The sequence below is a fragment of the Plectropomus leopardus genome, chromosome 1 (assembly GCF_008729295.1).
Source record: "Plectropomus leopardus isolate mb chromosome 1, YSFRI_Pleo_2.0, whole genome shotgun sequence".
In the NCBI taxonomy this organism is placed as follows: domain Eukaryota; kingdom Metazoa; phylum Chordata; class Actinopteri; order Perciformes; family Serranidae; genus Plectropomus; species Plectropomus leopardus.
In genome coordinates this window covers 27,071,534-27,089,428 of record NC_056463.1, presented here as the reverse complement: position 1 = coordinate 27,089,428, position 17,895 = coordinate 27,071,534, and the positions used below count along the sequence as shown (strand labels likewise).

At 37.5% G+C, this 17,895-nt stretch overlaps 2 protein-coding genes across 2 annotated transcripts; both read left to right on the top strand.

The window, feature by feature from the left end:
- Positions 1-3,850: 3,850 nt before the first annotated feature.
- Positions 3,851-9,268, top strand: sec11a (SEC11 homolog A, signal peptidase complex subunit). Its single transcript, XM_042511314.1, has 6 exons — positions 3,851-4,030; positions 4,516-4,625; positions 6,106-6,255; positions 6,501-6,620; positions 8,670-8,727; positions 8,836-9,268. The coding sequence occupies exons 1-6, from the start codon at positions 3,980-3,982 to the stop codon at positions 8,884-8,886; spliced, it is 540 nt and encodes a 179-aa protein (XP_042367248.1). The 5' UTR covers positions 3,851-3,979; the 3' UTR covers positions 8,887-9,268.
- A 2,455-nt stretch (positions 9,269-11,723) lies between these two features.
- Positions 11,724-12,786, top strand: nmbb (neuromedin Bb). The gene is given in 3 exon segments (XM_042513878.1): positions 11,724-12,045; positions 12,288-12,475; positions 12,582-12,786. Coding segments are annotated over 3 exon segments (564 nt in total). The 3' UTR covers positions 12,636-12,786.
- The last annotated feature ends 5,109 nt before the right edge of the window (positions 12,787-17,895 follow it).

Genomic DNA, 17,895 nt, shown 5'->3' with positions numbered 1-17,895 from the left:
GTGAAGAGCTCACATTCAGGGCCGAGGTCTTTAGCACATTAAACAAATTTGCAGCATTCAGTCTCACATTCTGGCTCATTGTGTGGCAACATGTAAAAATATGCTTCAGTAAAAGATGTTTTTTTCTATAGTTTGACAGATATTACAGTATAACCTCTTCACATCCAGCCAAACCTTATTTGTGCGTCATTAGTTGAGGATGCAGAGTCATAAAGAGGAGAAAAAAGAAGAAAACAGATGCAGTTAGAACCACCCTCTCAAAGGCTGCCTGTGATTGTGACCTCACATCGCCTGACTGACCTCAATTAGCATCGGCAGGCCAGGGTAGTTGTGACCATTTAGGCAGATTGTATGAATATGATCACACGTACCGAAATGCCACAGACTAGTTGGCATTTGGAAAAAGTTTTATCTCCAGTCCACCGAAGTCCCAGGCTGCCACTGGTCTCGGTGCGATCGCTAGTGCTGAGTTAATCTCCCATATTACAGCGAGCAACTGCTGACTATGAAATAATGATTTTCTGATGCATATCTCACGTTATTTCCTCTCATGGGTGAACATAAAGGCTAAATCTGAATAAAATCAGTGCTGTCTAAATGCTATGTATATGCACAGCTCTGTCTAACAGGGCTGCAAAATCCTCCTTTGAATTACTGCAGAGGAAGAGGAGCCTAAATCTGCAACAGATATCATAATGCTGCTAAATGGAATAAAAATCTGCTCTATTGTGTTTTGCAGAGAGCTCCCCACAGCCACTTCCCTGTAACACCTCGGTGTCAAGAGGAATCTCTACAACACCTGGACTATCACCTGTTACCAATCCAGATTTAGAGCTTCTCATATTCAAGAGGTATTGCGGACCTCTAAAGTGCTTTTATATGTGACCTAATAATGGTTTTATATCATCACTCATTACTCGTGGGATAGGGTTTACAGCAAAACAATAAAAACACAAATTGCTGTATTGTTGTTGCTGCATTGTTAGAATTGTTGGTATCACCTTACAACTACCACCCTCCTCTGCTCAGAGAAGATGGTTGTAGTAAAACTGCTAAAGTGTAAGCACCAACCAACAACATCCTCTGTGAGGCAAATGTAAGCCAAGATGTTAACAGATCACATCAGTTAGAGGAAGTAAAACAATCGTAGACCAACTATGAAATTCAGTTTTTGCATGCAGTTTTCACACTCTGTTTTGCTGATTCATGCCTAGATTAAGCATAGAAGTTCACATTCTTCCCTATACACACATATTTTATAAGTATATACCAGAAGAAAATGTTGAATACAGAGAGTATGTTTGGGTAAAAACTGGCCAAGATATGCGTTCACATTAATGAATAACTTAACTCCGCAGTGGGAACTTTACAGCTGTTCTGTAAGTGTCCTTGAATATTCATATATGCAGCACAGATAGGACAGAAGCACGTTTTGCAACAAACTTAGAAGTAAAATTTTACATTTTTAAATTGACAACACAAAACTGTAGCCTAGATGATTTGCAGTCACAATTACATATTTTTAAAAAATTAAACTCAGATGACAAACTGTATAAAATTCTTCTAAGGATAGTCTACTCCTTCAAGATTCAGTTTATTTGTCTTTTTTTAATGTATCTGCATAGATAAAAAAAAATGAAATGCTGTGCAACAGAAAAGAAGAAAAGTATATATGTCAGAATACAAAAACTTAAGTTGAGAACAAGAAATAAAAGTACAGGAGCAGCATACAAATCAGCACAGACATTTAACATTCAGATATTTAACATCAACTGTTGATGAATAGTCTTGTGTTACATGGCAACAATTAGAATTATTTATTATTACTATTTTTATACATGGATAAATCAAAACTTGACTGCTAAAAAAAATGTAGCACTTTTTATTTCAAATCATTTAAGTTACAATTTATGATCAGGCTAATTTCCAAAACACCACTTTAGGATGACACAGGCCCTGTCATCACTGACGTACACATGTGTCCCTGCAAACACGTGTTCCAGGGAAAACCAAACGGTGCTGGTGAAACACATTACATCAGGGAAACACAATTTAGAAAAACACACAGTATACACAAGCTCATGTTGTGAAATTAAACTGGCCTGACTTTTAAAACACAGGGGGAAAAGCAATTAAGTATGAGTCATATAAATCCCAACATAAAACCTGCCTTTTTAATGATGGCTCAACAAGTGCAACATACTAATAAGCCCCACAGGCTGGGTCAATACAAAGCGGGGGGGGGGGTTCCTCTAGGAAATTAGATGTGTGTGGTCTATGATAAAAGAAAGCAGTTAATAATTAGTGGCGGTGAAAGCTTCTCATTTGTTCTTTTTTGTAAGTTAGATTATTCAATTTTTATCAAGAGACAGTCCAGATGTCTATTAAGCTTGTAGTGGAAAGTAAACTCACCTACATTCACTTTATGCACTGTTTATTTGCAGAATACAGTTTACCCACCTTTAAAGGCTGCCATTAATATATCATAAATTATGAATTCAGAGTGATTGCTTTTAGTGGTGCTTGTTTGGTTTATGATACCTACTGAGTCATAATAACCATATCAGTGACTGAAAGCCTTACTTCATTTTGACTTTGTGTGAGGAAGAAAGGCTTCTCTGTTTGTACTGTGAATGTTACCAAAGCCTGATTTATTTATTTTTTAAAGCTGCACTGAATATTTTTTTTAATCAAAACAAAGGCTCAAATGACTGTATGTAATCTGAAAGGAGACACTGAGTGCAATATAATTGAAATGATCATAAACATACTGCATGTGTACTCTTACACTATACTTCAGATCTAATACTGTACATGTGCAACCCACTTAGTCTGATACACCCCCATATATTTTTTAAAATCCATCCAAATTGAAAATTGCACGTATTAATATATTTGGCTGCTATGTGTTGCATTTTAACTGGACGTTGCGCATGCACTTTGCTATGTGTGATAGTTCTAATTGTCTGCTTTTTTTTAATGTTGGAACTATGTTTTATGCTGCCCTCTTGGCCAGGTCATTCTTGGAGAAGAAATCTTAAATCTCAGTGAGTATATACATAATTTGGATTTGCAACTTTGCAACTGCTGCAAAGCTTTTTCCCGACCCATCTCTATTTATTTCCTTATGGTATTGTAACTCAGCCTCGTCTTTGCTGTCCAGCTGTACATGTGAAGTTTTCTTCACAAATTCAAGGTAAGACTGCATGAGTAATCGATATAGTCCTAAAAATGACAGTTTTGTGGTTGAAGTTTTCCTTTAAGTGACAGTATTAATACCACATTGTGAAAATACTCCGAATAGAAGCCCTACATTTATTTAAAAAAGGCCTTTTTGAGTTTTATCAGTCAAATTTAGGCTACTTCAAAGTATCAAAAGTATAAACTATTGCTGAAAATTGACCCCTGCAAATGTTTTACTTTACATAGGCTACTGTATTATTATAGCTGATACATTCTTTGTAATTCATATTTTCTGTTGTGGTCAGCTGAGGTAAAGCTGATTGAAACTCTGCTATTTCATATGCTGTTGATTTATAAATGTATCATGATTTATAAATGTATCATGACTCTGTCAGAGAAATGCAGTCCAATAATAAAACAGGCCTGTGACATTTAGCCGTGGAATGGAAATGGGTAACTCAAGTAAAGTACAAATGCCTCAAATTTGTAGCCTACTTCAGGAAAGTACCTGAGTGAACGTGCATGTGACATTGCATTGAAACACTCTTGAACAAGCACAGAGCCAGCGACACGTTTCCTTTCAGTTTTGCAGTTTTGAAGCAGCCTCTGCTCGCTTCCTCTCGTATCCTGGACTGACACCTCAACACAGCGCTCACGCGCGGGCGGGACTTCCGGTTGTGCGCACCCGGAAGATTCGGATGCAAGTTTCAGCCCTCGACCGTGCATCCATATGCTCGTTACTTTCAACGTTTTCATGTGATTTAGGTGCTTTTTCTACCCAGTAGTATTTGCAAAAATGTTATCTTTAGACTTTCTCGACGATGTTCGTCGCATGAATAAGCGGCAGGTATGTACCGGAACATTAGTTTACTCTGGTGTTACGGCTGCTTCTTTGTATGGTGAGAGAGCTGTGAGCTAACGTTAACTAGCCGTCGACCGCTTTTTAATGCTGTAGTCTGTCTGTCACTTGTTAGCAACCTAGAAAGTGAACTGTTTTGTGCACATGGATCTTTCAAAGGGTCCCCTTTATACTACAGCATAAAAGACGCCCGAAAACCTACGTTTAAACTGTAAATCTGACTTCGGTGCAAGTTAGCTAACGTTAGCTATTTTTCTCTTTTTACCTTGTATGGCACTGTTAGCAAATGTTTAAAGTCAGATTTGTTTACTTATGAATCAAAAGTAAATTCAATGTTATTTCAGACTTATGGGGAAAATGATATTCGACTAACTTACAAGTTTGTCTTGGAATAAAATCAGTTTATACTTGAAACTATGTTATTTATAGTTGTATAGGCACATCCCATATTAGATTTCTTTTTTTTTCTCCAGTTGTATTACCAGGTGCTGAACTTTGGTATGATTGTTTCCTCTGCGCTGATGATCTGGAAGGGGCTGATGGTTGTCACTGGCAGTGAGAGTCCAATTGTTGTTGTTCTCAGGTAAGTTAGCCATATGTGTTTGGATTTAGATTCTTGTTCTGGCCTAATTTGGCAATTCTAGCCTCTGCTGATGAGCATTTATTGTTTGCGAATTTAACTAACTACCCCTGTGTAATAAAACATTTGCTGAGCTGGTGGGTTCTGCATGGAAATATACATAAAAAATATGCAGTAATCAATAAGTACATCATCAAAGGCCAGTGCGTTTTTCATTCATAATAGGCACATTTGTACCTCAAGAGTTTGTATGATGGGAGGCGGTGGTTCCTATTTTCCCCGAGGATTGCGTATGTGCCTATTGTACAAGCACAGAATTAGATTTTGTTGGCTTTTTTTCTCCTGAAAAACCTGACTCTTTGAAAGATTACACATGCATCTCCATTTGGGATGATAACCTTGTTGCCAGTCCAAAGTCCATGTGTTTGGCTCCAGTTTTATCCAGCCATTCATGTTAGTTCATGAATTTAAATATATAGAAACCTCAACCTTTGTCAACAGAAAGAAAACTAACTACAAGTGTTGTCAAAAATATAGATTTGCCAGTTAATGTCAATTCTAAATATTTGAAACGCTTTCAGTACTCAGTCTTGATACACCCTAACCCGCTGGGCTTTCTAGCTCTCTTTTATTGTTAATGTTAATTACCGTCATACTGCTGTTCTCAGCTATTCACCTAAAAAAAGATTGTCTTTCTCATGGTAAAGCCTTGTTACATTTATCTTCTAATTTTTTTATTTTTTTTTTTAATGGCTTTAATATTAATTTTCTAAGCGGTATCAAATTTTTCTTTTTTTTTCAACTTTTTTTGTGTTAAAATTCAATTAAAAAAAACTTTTTTTTGTCCTATTTCAAGTCGTGGTGTTGAAAAGTAGATTTCATCGTGAAAACCTTCTTGTGCCTTCTTGTGGCTTTGCAAAGATGACTATTTGCTAAACAACACACTGAAAATGTGCATGTTTTTTTACTCAGTTTTTTTTTTACAGTTTTATTATTTGTCCCACTGAGCAATTTGTGTTGCAGCAAGTGAAATAAACATAGTAAAATACATAAAAGCACACAATATGACACAGAAACATACAACAGCAGCTAACCTGTGCACATCCAAGCTCCACAGGAGCAGATTAGTAAGTGCTGTTGTCATGCACACGTGTTGGCGCTTGTTGGCAAACCTTGAACGGCACTTTGTCTTAACAGTGATCATAATGGAGAAAGCTACCTCATAGCTTTAAATTGATTTAGAAATAGTTGAGGTTTGTAGTGCTTCTTGAGTTAGATTAGGGAAATCAGTCTCAGCCACAGTCTGTAGCCAGGAAGTGGAAGTTCAGTTGCTTTGTGCTGTCATCTCTCTTACTTCTTTTATGTTGTTCTCTCTCCAGCAAACTGTATTATACCGGTAAACAATCAATTTGATGATGAATGATTTAAATGACTCAGATACTACTAGCTAATTTTGACAGTGTGTATCCATTTTCCATTTCAGTGGGAGTATGGAGCCAGCTTTCCACAGAGGAGACCTGCTGTTTCTGACCAACCGGGTAGAGGATCCCATCAGAGTCGGAGAGATTGTTGTCTTCAGGATAGAAGGCAGAGAGATCCCAATAGTACACAGAGTACTAAAGATCCATGAAAAGTACGACTGCACGCTTTATTAGTGTTGTTGTCCATGATGAACTTGTACTTTCAGTATCGCTGAGTCCCATGCCTGAGAATGTCATTCATAGTATTGAACTGTATTGAAAACCTGTCAAAAAATGCACAGAGGCCTCTGTGATATTTCACACTCATCATGTATCCTCATCCAAGTCCTTCTTTCATTGAAAAAGAAGGACTTGGTGTACATTGTGGTCTAAAATCATGCGAATACTTTGTCCACAGGGAAAATGGAGACATTAAGTTCTTGACCAAGGGGGACAACAATGCAGTGGATGACAGAGGACTGTACAAGCAGGGCCAACACTGGCTCGAGAAAAAAGATGTGGTGGGACGAGCTCGGGGGTAAGTGCATTGTTTTGAGGGAAAAAAAGCGATAATAATACAGATATGTGAATAACATAACAGGACACTAAACTTTACCAACTATACTCAACAGTAGAGGCCACAAGTATCAGTACAATATGTTTCTGCCTCAAAGCTGGAGATATGAAACCACTAAAAGTTGAACAATCTAGCAGAGAATATTCATAAAAATGAAACAATATGAGTTGCAAAGGCTTTTCTACAGGGAATGGACACAATAAAAGTAACACATACAATCTAATGTGATCATATATGATAGCCCTGTTTGTCTTTGGTTGGAGACAAACTGAGAATCAATCAATCAAATTTTATTTATATAGCACCTTTCAAACAAATCCAATGCAGCTTAAAGTGCTTTACGCTTTGATTAAAAAAATAAATACAAAACAAGAACAATATATGAAATAAGCAAAAATGGGAAAAAAAGGATCTTAAAAAACAGAATAAGTAAAAAAATAAAATAGTAAGACCCTACATAAAAGCCAGACTAAAAAGATTTTTTAGTTTAGTTTTACAAGTATCAATATTTGCACCTCACAGTTCCTCCGACAGGCTGTTCCACTGTTTTGCGGCATAGTGGCTAAAAGCAGAATCACCAAATGTTTTAGTTCTGCTCTGTGAAACAGCTAAAAAAGAGGAGTCGGAGGATCTGAGGGGCCTTCCTGGTTCATAAACTAAACGCGTCTCTGAGATGTAGTCTGGTGCAAGGCCACGTAGTGCCTTATAATCTAATAAAAGAATTTTAAAATCAATCTGAAAACTAACAGGCAGCCAGTGTAACGTTTTTAACACAGACCAGACGGAGAGCACACAGTACGCCTCGTGCTGCAGAATTCTGAATTAGTTGAGAAGGAGAACGAGGTCATAGTCAAAAAACAGCAATTTCACATTGTTGCTGTGTAAGATTGGGGATTAGGGGTTGCTCTAATATCTTTCCTAAGTAATTCAGATTGAACAAGGTAGGATATAGGAATTTCATCCTCTTCATCAGTGCTTGTTGAGATGTGTGTGTGTGTGTGTGTGTGTGTGTGTGTGTGCGTGTGTGTCAGTGTTGTAGCAACTATCAAAAATAACAATTAGCTGCTGAGAGGGCTGGTGTAGGATGCTCCTTCCTCCACACAAAGAGCATGACCCCATAGCTGTGTTCTGGACATTTATTGTAGATTAGAAAAAGAAAAAAAAAAACCTTCACTTCACGTGACGCACTGTATAATGCAGTACTACATTAAAACTTAACAATACATCTTTGCTCCCTACTTACTTCGGTGCAAACAAAACTGATAACAAGCAGCTACACAAGAAATATGAATTGCCCACTACCATCATGCCTTGGTGATACACACACCTCCACACGGTTACCATCACTGACTGAGTGACATGCAGTCTCTTGCCAGAGACTTGAAACATCTGTTAGAGGCCCTAATTTGACTGAGATTGTTTCAATTCAAGCAGTCATTTTTTTCTGAGCAGTGTTTTTCTGGGGATGTTTTGGTTCCCAGATTTTACTGCGGAGTGAGTGATGTTGACCCTCACGCAGCTCTTAGGTACATGTGGCTGTAGACATGCACATGCAGGCAGCGGTATGGATGTAGAGAGGGGAAAGACCCGTTTAGAAGTGGTGAATTTACTCAAAGCAATTTAATACGAGTCACTAATAATTTATTATCCATCCTTTATAATTTGAGAGGAGCAGCTGCTGCATAGGTGAGTGAATGCAAACTTATAGACCCAATGCAATGAAGGGATAAATTTCACTTTCACTGCGCCTGGCGTTTGTTTTAGCCAAACGGGATATATATTCCACGAGTGCTCTTAATGAACGGTTCAGTTCCAAAAAATAGAAAATCAACAAGTGGCACCAGAAGTTGATTTTTGGCAGCCCACCACAAAACATAGATGTGTATGAAACCCTGAAAATTTTTCGTACAGTGACTTAAGCTGTAGACCTTTTGTGTGCTGTATGATATTTACAAGCTGTGCATCAATGAAATTACTTGATCATAAGCACTTTTTTTTGATCATCTCCAGGTTTGTGCCATACATCGGAATCGTCACTATTCTCATGAATGATTACCCTAAGTTCAAAGTAAGTAATTGACCCCATGGCACCAGTTTTAGCTGAAAAGATAATTTTTACACTTAAAGATGTCTACCATGACCATTTTGTTAAATCTCCCATGATTTCATTCTGCAGTACGCCGTTCTCTTCATGCTGGGTCTCTTTGTGTTGGTCCATCGGGAGTGAAATAACCCAAACTTCAGGACTCAAGAAGGATAAACTACGTCCAGGAAACCTCAGTCATGCCTTTCAAAACAGAATTAAGTTAGATTTTTGTCAAACCCAACTGGCTTTTTTGTACCATTTGTTTGAACATTTTGTAGAAATGTGGATAGGGTGTTTACATTTGAAAAATCCAAGCTTTAAAAATATTTTTGTGAGGGAACTAGGTTAGATTTAGTTTGAAATCGATCTTTATTTGTAATCCTCAGAATGTGAAAAAGCATTCATTAAGATAAATTAAGTCTTGTTTCATTTCTGTTGAATCATTGTCTTTGACAAATTGTGTGAAGTATTTTATGACAAGTGAATATGAATGATATTAAATATGAAATCTGGTTACCATCCACTATGGATTATTTTAATTATTTGTCTCACTTTTGGCTCCTGTTCTACATCAGCAACTGCTGCAGAGGATGTTTACCCTGCAGTGGCGGAATTAAAACCATTTTTCTCGGGTGATCGAGCGATGGTGATCTGGAAATGTGGAGGACATGTCACAAGCGGACTATTTATTGTGCCTGCATCTGGTTTTTTTTAATATACAGACTCAAAAGAATTCACATAAAAGTAGGTGTGTTTTCTGTCCAGTATTTGTTTTAGAGGGTAATAAGGAAAACATCTGATCTAGAAATCTTTTTCAAAGACCTTTTGCAGGAAAATTGTTACTAATCATATATAATGTTGAACAATGTTTTTTTTTATCTGAAGTAAAAAAAATACATGTTCCTGTTAACTGTTTATTACCACCTGTTTTTTTTACATTCATCAGTTCAAATATTCTTGTTGAAACTTTTCATGTTGGGGTTAATTTGCAGAGCTGTGCCAGGAATAATTTGTTGCTCACATGTTTTCTTCTAAATCAAATAGAGTAATGGCTTGTTTGATAACTTAACTATTTAAAGGTCACTGAAATAGGACACACACACACACACAGTCTCTATATGTGGTCTGAGCTTTTCATAAGTGAAGACATGCATTGAGTGTTAACCTTGACGCTGTTCTCTATGTTAATAGAATGTGAGCACGCTTAAAGTGTCTTTGCAATCAGTGTGAATTGAGGTATTCCAACAGGGTCATGTAATCATACAATAATATGGATCCACTTAAAACTTTATTGGGGTACTTCATTTTTGACTGAAATTGCACTTTGCTGCCATCTTCACTTGACCTTGATCGTGTTGCCTGTTAGGTGGCACTTTCTATAAATATATTTAGCAGTTTGTAAAAAAAAAAAAAAAACATGTTAGTGGTCACATTAGACATTATGACATTTTTATGTAAAACATAACCCCTTTTTTTAAATAAACTTTATATACTTCTGTTGGTACAGTGTCAGTTGTGGAATGAGATTCTACACAGTTTTCCATATTGCTGTGGCCATGTATGAACAAAGCAACCCCAAGTAGCAAGGGTGTTGTAGTGGGGCAGAAAAATGGGGCTGATGACTGATCACCTCAATGAGAGGGTGGGCATTGAAAAGCTTGGAATAAAAAGTTTGGTTTTCTTGGCACTTTTTTGATTTGTAATTATATTATTAAGTGTCATAACTAAATAAAAACTGGCTGAAAAAAACAGTCGAAAGAACTGAACTTTATTTAATAAATAGTAATAGGCATCTCTCACCCTCACGCACATAGGATACATATAAGTGCAGCTAGAGCAAAGTTGGACTGCTTATGCTGCTGGGGCACCAGCATGCATCATGTCTTTCCCTAAGAAAGGGAAATTGGGGTTCCAAATAAAAAACAAAAGGCGAAAGTTGCGTGAAAGAAACAGGGATAAGGCAGGGTTCGGGGGCCCAAAGATTCCTTACTCATAGGGTCAAGAATTTGGTGCTATGCTCCCCTGCCAAGTTACACTGTTAATTGTGTCTCTAGATCTAAGAATCAATTGTTTAGAGCCTGAGATTCGGATATCCATCACACCTTTTAGGTGAAATTCAGTGTTGCGTAAAACCATGGCTGTCTCAGTTCATATAATCTGTGAACTTTGTGAGAGTGATGCTGTGATGGTCAGAGAGTCTTCTAATTAGACTGACATTCAGCTGTGCACAATTTCTCAAATCACAAGTATGTGTGTGTGTAAATGCCAAAGGTTGTGAAAAGAGCAAGATGCAAACTGCAGCACCTCTGCTAAACTTGCAACTTTAGCACCATGAAGTGACAAAGAGCCAGTCTGTCTTATCGGCTCTAAATTAGCAGAGAGAATCAGCAGGTTTTCTTGTCCTCAGAGGACTGATGATGATCATAGCAGCATGCTGCAACTGGCCAAATGTCATGTTGCTCATTGTAGGTCCAGGTCTGGCCATGAGAGCAGGAGGGGGTTTGAGGGACCTGAGCAGCAAATTACTGTATGCGTTGCTTTAGAATGAAGCATTAGCAATCACCTCTGCCTTATCGTGGCAACCTGGCTGCACAATTTACACTCCACAACCTCCACACGGAGTTCATTAATGGTTGCACTGTATGTTGTGACAAATGATATTTAATTGGTTTGATATAGATATAGATATAGAAATAGATATGATTCACGTATTTTTCCCCATGTATACATATTATGTCTCTAAAATCATTAGTTTTTACCAGGGCAAGTAAATCAAACCTGAATTAATCAAACACCATTAAAATTTGCACACTGCTTTATTGCTGCTCGTGTACTTGCGTGGCTGGGGAGACTGTTTTTCAGCAAACATTCCCATCTACAGCGAGCAAAAGATGAATCGTGTGGTGCGTAAATACGCACAGCCAGAGGCGCGGTTCAACGAAATCTTGACAATGACTCGGCTTAGTACATTTCGATTAATGCAGCTGGCTGAATCAAAAGTACACGCAACATAAAACAGAGCCCACCCCGCACAGGAGCGCCTATAAAAGCAGGATACGCCTGAGCCATCCATGACCAACGGGAGACACTTGGAAATTTGCGCCTTGGAGGACAGTTCGCCGCTGCGCGCTGAGATGAGAGGGTTTACGCTCAATACTGTGTGCCAGTGTGGCTTATTTGCTTATCTCGTCTTATTTTCTTTCATGTCTTTCACTGCCGCAGTCAGTTTCGACTTGACTGAGCTTAGGAATAAAGTTGCAAAAATCAAAGTGAATCCAAGAGGCAATCTCTGGGCTACAGGTAAGAATCATCATCTGATCTAATAGCTATGGACCAATCGGTTACGTTTGCATCGGATGGAATCAATGAATTAATGAATATACTTTCATATATTTCCACTTTAACAATTGTCTTGTTACATTATCACATTTATGCCTCGAATAATGTCGACTTTTTTCATGTCTTCAAAAGTTTTTTTCTGTCCTCCAGATCTCACTTAAATTTTAAGTATATATTTACGAGCTTTGTCTTTGAATTGACAGGACATTTCATGGGTAAGAAGAGTGTGATGGATCCCCCCATGCTGCCCTCAGCTGATGGGCAGGGTGTCGGTGCGCTGGACGTCACCCTGCCTGCGGAGCAGAGCGCTCTTGTGGAGCTTTTCCAAGAGTTCCTGCGCGTGGCGTTAGAAGCGCAGGTGGACACACAAGAGAGCCGCACGAAAAATCAGGTGAGCAGCACTCATGTCCACTCCAAACGTTTGTTTATTTGTTTGTTTGTTTGTTTCCCACAAACTGAAATTTAGTCATTTAATTTTTTTCTGGATTCTGTTTCAGGAGGCGGACATGTTGATGAAGATTTTAGAAAGCCTCATCCAAAGCAGAAAGTGATTTACAGGATGTGTAGCGCGCATGGATCCGAGGTCAGCCGGCCTCATGGATTAAAATAAATACATTAGACACAGCCTACAGTCTCCTGCTCATCATGATTGTAATTTACTGTAACTGTACTGCAATACTCGTAAAAGTTTCTTCAATTTATTTTGATGATGATATTTCACGTTGTCTTGTCGTTTAAAGTTATTTATATTAAATAAAAATGATTATTTGCACTGCTGTGACTTTGATCTGTGGCAGATGAATTATCATATTGATGGATCATGTTTTGATTCACTGAAATCTTGTCAGAAGTTCTTCATCATGGCTACACCACTGGACTTTTTCTGTTTGCCTACACGAAAATGGAGAATATAGAAAAGACGTTATTGAAAATGCCATCGCCCTTTCAGGGAGACAGGTATGACTCACGGAAGCCTCAAAAGATTGTAACATGGTGCTAAACGTGCATAAATCAACAGTTTATTCATTATGGCTATAATCTGGTCTTGACTTTACAGTACATGAACACTGTAACACTGAATTTATACTGAGGTGACAGGAGTCATGTGACCTGTACAAGTCCTTATTTATAGGCCCAACAACCAACTGATTGTTCAGCATGGGCATTTTGCCTGCTTTTGTGCCTAAGGCCTTTCCAAAATAACACTTACATAAATAAAAATGTAGGCAGCTTATATAAATCACATTTTCTAGTTTCCTGAATATTTTGACATAAAATCAATATTATCTTTTGTACTTTTCCTGTCCTTTGCATAAAGGGATGATCTGTTCTCTCGATCAATAGTTGGTGAGGTGAGATGGCCCTCTCTTTGCCTTGGGCTACTTCATTGTAGATGACGGATGGGCTATTTCAATATCTCTCCCACAATGCATAGTGTGTTGCTTTACATCTGTTTGAAGGTGAGGAATAATGTGCTCTGTGTACAGAGTGGTGGGAGGAAACAGACTGTGTAATCAGGTGAGATTTTTGGTTAATGCTACAATTTTGGCCAAAAAGTGACTCAGAATAAGAAACACACACATTTGCCAGTTTATTAGGTACATCTATCTTGAATTAATGTATCAAAATACAGCAGTTCTGCTGTGAATCCTACATGAAGGTTTAAATGTTTCTGTTGAGAGGTGTTGAAACTAAAACTATGGTCGTCTTGGAGGATACAGTTTGTGGGGCTTTTGAAGTGTATTGTGTCACACTGAGAGGTGTTTCTAATAATTTGTCGAAGAGGTCATCAAAGTCAAAATGAACATTGAGTCTGTCCATTCATTTGAGCAAAGTCTAGAGTTCACTCCAAATAAATTTGCAGCACAGAAAAGCCTAATGAGGTCTTTGTTGAGAGTTTCACTGAAGACACAAGTCTGGGTCAGTCTGTTTTTCTTTATAAATACACATGTGAACCTGTCATTATTTTGCCAGACACCATTCTGGGATGCTGGAACTTTCAGGTGCAGAATATTGTACACAAGTAGGTTAACAGGCTAGAAAATTGGGTACAACTGTGATAAATATGTCCCTACAGAAAAGCAATCAAACTTGCATTCAAAGCTTTGGTGAAGAGAATGAATTTAAAATCATGTTCTTGAGTGTTCCTTTTTTTGGTAAAATGTTCTTCCTGTAAAAAGTGCAAGCTGTTCCCCAGTCTTTGCAGCGTCAACGCTTTTTAAGAGCAAGAATCCAGAAAATGGTATTGTTTTATAATAAGTCAGCCACAGCTTTTTTTTTTTTTTTTTTTTTTTTTTTAACTGATACACAAGTTGTGTCAGTCTGTATTTGAATACTGAGAGAAATTTCACCGTCAAATGCAAATCTTGTGTCTTTTGTTAATTAACTTGACATCTCAAGCAAGTTCATGCAGGCTGTTGCTTGATGTGTTTATAAAATAATTATTAATTTGTGTGTGTATGTGTGTGTGTGTGTGTGTGTGTTGGTGGAAGGGTGGGTGTGAATGAGTGAATCTAACTGTCCTCTCATGACTTACAGATCCAAACATGTTGCAGAGTGTTAACTGTTGAGGAAGGTAATGTCTCCACACAATTTGAGTGTGTCACAGATCACCCGTGACGTATGCTCTCACTCCTGGGGGAATGAGAGATTCAATTTAGCATCTCTGTACTAGCTGTTCACTTTGAATTTGCCCCATTGCTCCGATGAATGCTGCGCTCGTTTATACACTCAGATTTATCCAGTAATCCCTTATTCGGTCGACCTACACAAATGAACAGCTATGTGTCTGCAAATTCACAGGAGAGTTGATTCTTGCCAAAGATAAAAGACCATTTTAAATTCAAATTACGGAGAAAGAATATTTTATTCATGCACAAATATGATTTTATTTATTTTTTCCACTGTAAATTATCATTATTTTGTTGGCAGGAGTGGATCATTAAAATTTATTCACTATAAGTAAATAAATATAGGCTATGTAAATGGAAAGGAGGGAAGAAAGCTCAAAAAGTAAGAGAAAGACTTAAGTCCTTGAGACATTTGAGGTGTGGGTTGAACTGACATTCATAACAAAACGATATCCCTAATATTTTGTATATTCACTTTGCATTGAATTCTGTCTATCTATATTAATTCTATATTAATAGATGGTCATACAAGAGGACAGTAAACTCTGTGCTGTGATGTGATAAAACATATCACAAAAAAAATGTAATGCAGCTTAAAGACTCAAAAAAATACCAGTGGAAAATGAGTGTATTAGATATGTTATACAGAATAGCTAGTGGGAGAAATACGGCTTATAAAGAATTACAATGAGCAAAGAAGACTACAAAAGAAGATAAAAACTAAATATCAGGTTAGGTTTTAATGGCTAATCAGTTACATCAAGTTCTAAATAAATACAATCATCATCTGCCACAGACACTGGCCAGTTTGTAGATTTCTTCATCTTGAATATGTTAAATGGAAATTTTAATACTGATATTTTCATTTTCTTATAACAGAGAGACAAATGTTGGTCATCTGGCATGTTTTTATTGCTGCAATGTCATCCAGATCATGGTTTGTTATGTTAAACTGCTGCTGTGTGACAAATTTAGTCCAGTGGAATCAGTAATCCCTTTATTTGCTCATATTTTGGAAAGAAAAATAGTGACATGATTTATCATTTGTTTCTATGAGGGTGTTTCTTGGACAGTTTTGTCTTTCACTAATTAAAGCTTTGGCTGTAAATAGGTTTCATATGTCATGTGAGAGCATTTTAATTAGAACAGACAGTAGAAAACCACTCTGTTTACAAAAATTAATATCCTGTCAACGCAACTCAATTTGCATTTGTGATTTATGATCATTTTTCATTTTTGTCACTTCACTGAAATGGCAGTTCGAATTCACTTGCATGAAAAAAAAAAGTGATGTTCTGCCTAACATGTGAAAGAGAAGCAAAACGCGTAAACACAACCACAGCCATTTTTTGGGGGGTAATTGTAGCCAAGGTAATTTCACCCAACATTAACCAAACAGCCGTCACGCTTCATCTGTGTCCCCATCTCCAGTGTTAAAGCCAAACTCTTGCACATGTACTGTATATGCTTTTGAAACTTTTAGTATCCTGTCTTTGTTTCGACACAAATCTCCTGGTTTCTCTGTTTTTAATTTGTTCTGTTTAAATAATGTCTCAGTTCACAGCTGACAGGTAAACCTGATGCATAATTCAAGCTGCAGATGTATGTTGTGTCAACAGTAGTATCCTTGGCCTCTACTTGAATTTGCAAGTACTCAGTGTGAACACCAAAAGCTGACAGAGACAAACGTTGCAAGCTTTAACTCAATAAAAACCAGACTTTGGGCACCAGTCCAAGTTGTTATTGATTGGGTGCCCTGAAGGCACCAGTTTTGGATTGAGTAATCTATCTTGCCCTCATAAGAGATACAGAGATGCCACAGGTTTATGCAGAGATGGAAAGGGCATCTCACATGATTCTTACATTCACTCATTTTTACGAAGAGACTGTCCGGGTACAATGCGTATATTATTACCTGATTCAGGCCTGAGATTGAACATCTGAAAAATGTATGTAGGCATCATAAGGAATATCATGAGGTTGTAGAGTGTTTTACCAACTGATTACACCTGATACATTTTCCACTCAGTTAACGCCAGTGTAAAACTAGCAATGCTACACTGCCACCCTCTGGCAGAAAAACTGATACTACACATGAACATATCTCTGTGCTGATACTTTTTTTAGTGCAGTATACTTTTTTTTAGTACAGTATATGCTCAAAAGAGGAATCTACAGGAAATCCCTCAAACAAACCGTTGAACCAGCAGCAGTAAAAGCTATGCACTTGTAATCAAGAGATTGTAGCTGAGCTTTTACAGGTCTACACTGCCTAAATTCAAGCCCTTTCACTAAGAAAGCAACACAAACTACTTGGATAAAGTTAATATTTTTCAAAAAACACTCAGCTGCTGATCAGATAGACTTGGAGAGATGACACTCGATGGAGACAGCACTGGATGTAGTTAAGGTACTGCACTTTATTGAGCAGAGTACGGACGTTGCTGGGGTGTGGCTTTGGATTTAAAAAAAAAAAATCATGACCCTCCCAAAAGCTACAAATATTTTCCCTCAAGCCTCCCTGAGTTACTGCAGGAAGATGCATGACCCTCCCTTCATCATAAATAACCATATTTCATAGTTTCTGGCTATGATAAATGGTGAGTTTGGAGATGTTAGAGATTATGAAATGATATCTTTCAAACCCGCTTGCAGGTTTTGGGGCTCTGAGGGTATTTAAAACATACAAAACACAACCATTTAAAGTTAAATGTCCCTGCCCCGAGCCAAATCAAAAACCATAACTTCCTTCCCAGTGCTTAAAAAATATTGAAGGGCCTCCCCTTTTTGATCCCCATCAACACACACCTTTTTTCTCCCTTCTGTGGCATCATCCAACTGAATTTATTTAAAATAATTTTATGGTGTATAAATAATGCTAAATAAATTTGTAAGGCCTTGTATGAAATTGTTTTGAACAGGACAGTTATATGGGCTGTGTGTAATAAATGGGGTGCAGTATTTCACTTTTATTAAGTCAAAGTCAGCTTTATTGTCAACTCTGCCATGTCTGTTAGAATCGAAAATATATTTCTCTTCATACTAACGGTGCAAAGAAGTAGAACGACAAAATCAAGGACAAAAAATATATACACACAATGTATACACATAAATATGCTATATATATTTACACATGTGCAATATGGTGCAATGTGGTGGGAGCAAAAGGCAGGTGGATTTT